At 37.3% G+C, this 6,099-nt stretch overlaps 1 protein-coding gene across 2 annotated transcripts; it reads right to left on the reverse strand.

The window, feature by feature from the left end:
- Nucleotides 1-648: 648 nt before the first annotated feature.
- LOC108689599 (membrane-associated phosphatidylinositol transfer protein 2-like) lies at nucleotides 649-1,853 on the reverse strand. 2 transcript variants are annotated; one of them, XR_001931836.1, is made up of 3 exons: nucleotides 1,809-1,840; nucleotides 1,198-1,651; nucleotides 649-1,125 (listed from the first exon to the last, which is right to left on the reverse strand). XR_001931836.1 is itself a non-coding variant. In XM_018196458.1 (2 exons), the coding sequence occupies exons 1-2, from the start codon at nucleotides 1,213-1,215 to the stop codon at nucleotides 931-933; spliced, it is 213 nt and encodes a 70-aa protein (XP_018051947.1). In that variant the 5' UTR covers nucleotides 1,216-1,853; the 3' UTR covers nucleotides 649-930. The 2 variants fall into 2 exon arrangements, 1 of the variants encoding a protein (XP_018051947.1); XM_018196458.1 differs by having other exon boundaries at nucleotides 1,198-1,853.
- Between the last annotated feature and the right edge of the window lie 4,246 nt (nucleotides 1,854-6,099).

Below are 6,099 nucleotides of genomic sequence, written 5' to 3' on the forward strand. Positions count from 1 at the left end.
GTTCTCCTGGCATCAGTTCAAAAAACGGAGGAGGACGCCAAGAAAATTAATGCAGGATGCAACAATGCAGAAAACGGAGGAGGGATGATGATGATGATGATGATGATGATGATAATGATCCAGATGATGACATCACGTTTATAATGAAGGAGCGACGAAAAAAATATTAAATAATTAAATAATTATAAAAAATATTTTAATAAGTAATTATAAAAAAATTTTTAATAAATAATTATGAAAAATTATACATATTCATATATTCACTGTTATTTATTCCCTCTACTATCCCTTCTTTCAACCTCAGCGATATTAGATTATAGCACGTGTCGGTAGAGTCCAATAATACTATCGCGTTGGACTCTTTAGGGGAGGCTAGGATTAAAAGTAACATTTTTTTGTTTTTATAAGTTAAAAAGAAGTCTATATTTGCCATAGATTTTCAATTTATCTACATAAATAAGGAGATTCAAAATTAGTTTTACAGTAATAGAAGGCCGTTAATCCAATTTCTAAAAATGTTGCGACCATTTTAAAAGATCGAGGTGCGTTGATACTTTTTATCCCTTAGAGTTAAAAGTAACAACGTTAGGGCAAGTTGTAATCTATATTAATATGAATTAAATAGTAAGCGAAATGAAAATAGAAAAATTAATGAAATTATTTTTAATTACTTATTATAGTTTTTAATTACATATTAAATGATTAACAACTATATACACATATATAATACACATCTTTCACTGGCTTAACATATTATTATTTTTTATTATACAATAAGAACATATTATTATTATACAACATGAACAAACATAAATTATCTTCTTTAATTAACACAATATAATATTATTATAATAATCAACAAACATAAATTATTTCCTTTAATTAATACAATATAGTATTATTATATTAAACAAAATAGGATTTTTTTCCTTATGAGGAGCACAACATAACAGTTTGTCTTAATGTACGTGATACATCCCGCCGTTGCCGCCGCGGACTCCGCATCCAAATGCGTTGTGAACCACCGCCATCACCGCCGCCGCCGCTGCTACCACAGTCGCCGCTGCCGCCGTTGCCGCTGCCGCAGCCGCGGATCCCATGTCCACCCCAAAATGCGTCGCGGCACTATAACACAAACAAGATGTTTAAGATGTTTAAGAAAAAAGAAAAAAATATGTATATATAAAATATTCTTACCTTCTCCACACCTTCCATCTCACTCTCCTCCGCTGAATTGTTATTCCTTCTCCTTCTCCTGCCCGATTATCAGGGCGCTAAGGAGATAGATAAAATTAAGTTTAAAATTTATTATTTCAAATAATTCTCCTTCAAATGATATCTCCTCCGCAGATTCCAGAGGGGGAAAAGAAAAAGGATCCTCTAGATTCTCCAGGATGTTCTCCTCTTCGACCTCTTCTTCTTCCTCCACTTCCTCTTCCTCTTCTTCTTTTTCCATCGCCTCATTGAAATTGAGGTGATTAAATGCAATTCTATTTACGCACTATTTATGCACTTGTGTGAGGTCACCCGATTTCATCGACAATCTCGATGATGCGATGGAATAAGTCTAATTGGTTAATGTGTAACTGATTTACATCGATAATAACTGTATCACTTTAAATCTGGACCGAGGAGGAGGCAGTCTCCTCAACTTTTTGATTTTTATTGCCCATATTTATTTAGGTAAAATAATAGTTGCAATGTAAAAAAATTATCACTTCACTTGATCACAGAAATGTGCAAAAGTATTCTACCATTTAGCGTTAATGGTAGAATATTTTTGCACGTTGAGGAAAAAAATCACTCACGTTTGTAATACGTCTCGCGCGCGGACAAAGCAGGACAAAGATTAACATTGAGAATCAACGTTTGCCGCAGCGAGCCTAGGATTTATCTTTAGATCGGCAGTCGTATATAAAACAATTCAGATCACAAGTGCCGTCACGAGAAAAGTATCGTTGCAACTCTTTATAATAATAGCCTAATATATAGTAGCCGCGATTATTTGCGGCCATCGAATTGTTGAAAGATCACGCTGCATGTTTATTTTCACATCTGTAATTCTTTTTTTCTTACGCGGAAAGGTCCATACATATATACATACATACATACACATATATATATATGTGTATATATATATATATATATATATATATACATATATACGTACGTATATACATATATACATACATACATACATACATGCGTATATACGTACATTCGTGATACGATAAAAAAAAGCATTGACTATTGTTTATCTAAACAGAGTACGATGACGCGTCGAGGATAAGATGAATGGACGGATAGATGGACGAATGGATGGGAAGTAAAGAAAGTATAGTACATATATAGTGATGTGAATGAAAAAATTTTTTATTCACATGTTATTATATCATTTCTTTTTTTTGTACGTATTAAAAACTAAAGCCAATAGCTTGCAATCGACGAGCTGATGTCCATTAAAGATGTTGCTATCACGTGTCTTCGGACGCGATGTTGGAGAATCGCATATATTGTATTTGACATCGACCGTATCAACGAATCGATATGGTCTATGATATGGTTTAATCGTTACATCGATACATCCGACAAACTCAAACATATGTCGTAACATCGTTTCGATCATCATAATGCGTACGGATGAAGAATCGAGACGTACGAGCACCGTTCAGCATGCAAACACTGACGGTTAGCTAATCTAACGCTTATAAAATTGTTCTTGTATTTATTTCGCAGCATCTTGTAAATATTCCATCGCTGTTCGTAGAGGTCACGTTTCGAAAGATAGCGACAGTTCATGTCCGATGATCTCCCAGGACGCTCCCTATGTAACTCGATGAACCAGCGTTGATTCCAATTTCCAAATATTTGTAGCGTAATCGTCAGATCGTCTGCTCAGAAACGCGCGATGCTCCATGCTGTGTACATACAATTAAAAAACGTTTCTTTTGTGTGTAACGTTGAAAGTTACATGTTACTGCAATCCTTCTTCGTTTCATACGATGCGTTGCTGTCTTTAGCGAAGTATATTTTTCAATCATTCGTACAAGCGAGTATTGCAAAACTGATTGCATCCGCGTAAATTGTGACGTATATGGTAACATTTCTAAAATCGAAGAAGGGGTAATCTCCCTTCTTTCCAATTATGAACATGTCGTGACATTTTTATCGCGTTTTTTCTATATATTTTCTTTGTTCGAGTTCAATCAATGTTTATACTTTATGATTTATATTTCGATGGCATTGATAATGAGCACGTTGGTGACTTTGATGCTTTTTCTCTAGGACATTCTCAATATCTCGTTTTTTCTTTCGATGGCGGTGGACTTGACGGACTTGGCGACAAGGTACTCCTTTTGCTCGATCGATTTTCGATATATATATTCTTTTACTCGATTCATGTCTTAACACTCGTAACTGAAGCTTACGATTGAAAGAAAAAAGTCTTATACACTACCTATATAAGTCTTATATACTACATTGCATATATGTACTATCAGAACATGTCACGACGCGTTTAACAGAAGCGATTAACAGATCTTGTCAAAAATTTCCATGACACGGGACTCGTAAAAATGTAATGTATGAGAATAGTCTCTTGTTTCAGCATTGCCACTTCCTTCACGATAAATTTCTTGTTAACAATGAATTCTTGCAGATCCGAACGTTGGCACGAGCATATTGTTGAGAAAACTGCGATCGATTGCGATCGAATGCGACGTATCGTAGATTTTATACCGTGTCAGAGGTACATTTAGGTGATAAGGTAATTTTGCGCACAAACGTTGGTCAATGGATTATATGAACTACGCGATCGTATATGATGAAACAATAGGCTGTTGTATTTGCGGGCACGTTCTCCTTACATTCAAAGTCTAATCGCACATCCACAATGCCACTCTTGACCGATTCGTTCTGTCGAGAGACAGAATCGTCCGCTCTTCAAAGCGCGTAGCATCGACAGCTTATTTATCTCGCTCAATAACACGTGTGGTATTCGCCACTGTACTTTGAATAATTCGAGCGTTGGCTCTGTCGCCGGATCTCTGTCTCCTATCAGATAATTGTTGTCGTTACGTGCTCGTATTAAAATCAACTCATGAGCATTGATCACCACGCGTTTGTAATCTTCGCACAATCCCAGCAGTACATAGAGCGGTACACAGAAATTAAAGTATCCGGCCGCAGCAGTCTGCGCATCCGCCGGTATTTCGCAGAATCACGTTTCTGTCGGATGACATTGTTACATAGTTTTGGAGCGTGCTAATTATGTTATCTCATATTGAATCTTATCGAATATGAATTATTTCCCGCGCGACGCAATTATTTCCCAATATCATGTGAGCACTCTGGATCACTTTGTTCTTCATCAGTTTTCCTTCGACGTACGAAAGTTTTCGTACGGCAGTGTGTACAGATCTTTGCTGTATTCTTATTTCGTCGCTGTACTCGAACGTTGTGTTGATGAACGGGCTGTACGTGTGAGTTTCAATCTTGATGATGCGTCGAAGATCGACTCGTTTTTAATGTTTAGAATATCAATTATCTCAAATGTTGCGCATCGCGAATCTCAAAGATTTTAAAAATGTAACGTTTGACGCGCTAAGGTTCTTTTTCTGTCTGATACAGCTGGATGAGCAGGTGTCATCGAATTGTGACGACACTGGCTTTGTAAAGAATGCGTTATCTCTCTGCGTACGCTCCGTTCCGTTCAGCACGAGCATCTCACGCTCACGTTCACTGTCGCCGTCGTACGCTATCTAACAGTGATCTCTTCTCGAGCAATCGTCCATTCTAGTCGACGATGCGTATCGTTAAATCCATAATGCTCCGTGCGATAATCGGCAGATAAATGATCTGCGCCGACCTCTCCGATATCTTATATTTTGGAGGCACTCTCGGTGAAAATTCGTGTATTCGTATGCGCGTTTTTACCGTTGCTGTATGCAACCGCAGTCACGTTACCGCGGATAATGTTTACATTCATTATGATCGACATGTCTGATTCGTGTCACCTTCGCGATCACAGTATACGCTTCGACGAGATGCTGTGATATCTTAGTATTAGTCGAATGCTTTTTCCGTCATGTCGTTGACGCTTACGCTGAGAGGGAAGACCGTCCTCGCGGCGAATTATTTTCCCGCCATAAATATTTGAGTGACGGAGATTACAAGCTCGATCTGACAATTTTTGAAACTTATCATACAATACCGAACGTGAACGAATCGAACAACAAATTTTATTTCACCAAAAACGATGCGGAAATTACAATTTTAGAGAGTTCATATGAAGTGCGAGACAATGAATTTTTGAACGAAAATGAATTTTTTAAACGCACGATTTTACGGAAACGTCCACACGCACTTGAAACTGACGTAGTCAGTTGGACAATAATAACAATAACAATAACAACAACAACAATGACCTTGATGACGATAATGATGAGGGTGGAGAATATCATTACGCAAACTACGACACGATGAGATGCGAGATTAAATGTGAATACAAAATAAACTTTGGCAAGCCCAACAGCATTAGATCGTTACTAATAGATAGGTCATAGGATTAATTTTCTGTACTTTGAGTACTACGATTCTAAACACCTCCGTGGTCCAATTTGAGGCGTGGTTCAATTTGGATCCAATTTGGAGTCCAATTTTGGGCTTGTAACTTTTCTCAAAGATGTCTTAAATTTGCTCACACGTACCGAGTCACCCACTTTGAATCGCGGGAGTGCGATGGCCTTTACGCTACTGTACGCTACACCGTGTTTAAGAGTTTGTCAGCAATCGTGAGAGTTATATCGATGGGCCGATAGTTCGATGCTTTCACGCGTTGTATTTAGACACGAGACGCGGTAGCAAGTCAATCCATTTATAATTTCCATTATGCGTAAATTGTTTCCATATATTAACATACGATTGAACCGTTCAACAACAAATGCCTTCATTATGGAATATATTGAATAATGATTTATGTTGTGTTTTTTCAGGAGTTTTGCACGTTTGCGTTGTAAAAGTTTTTTCCCATATCGATTGCAAATTTTTCGTTTTCCAACATCTTCCAACGTCTCGAATTATCTTTGCGATTGCAGTCTC

This window comes from Atta colombica, unplaced genomic scaffold, assembly GCF_001594045.1.
Source record: "Atta colombica isolate Treedump-2 unplaced genomic scaffold, Acol1.0 scaffold271, whole genome shotgun sequence".
Classification (NCBI taxonomy): Eukaryota; Metazoa; Arthropoda; class Insecta; order Hymenoptera; family Formicidae; genus Atta; species Atta colombica.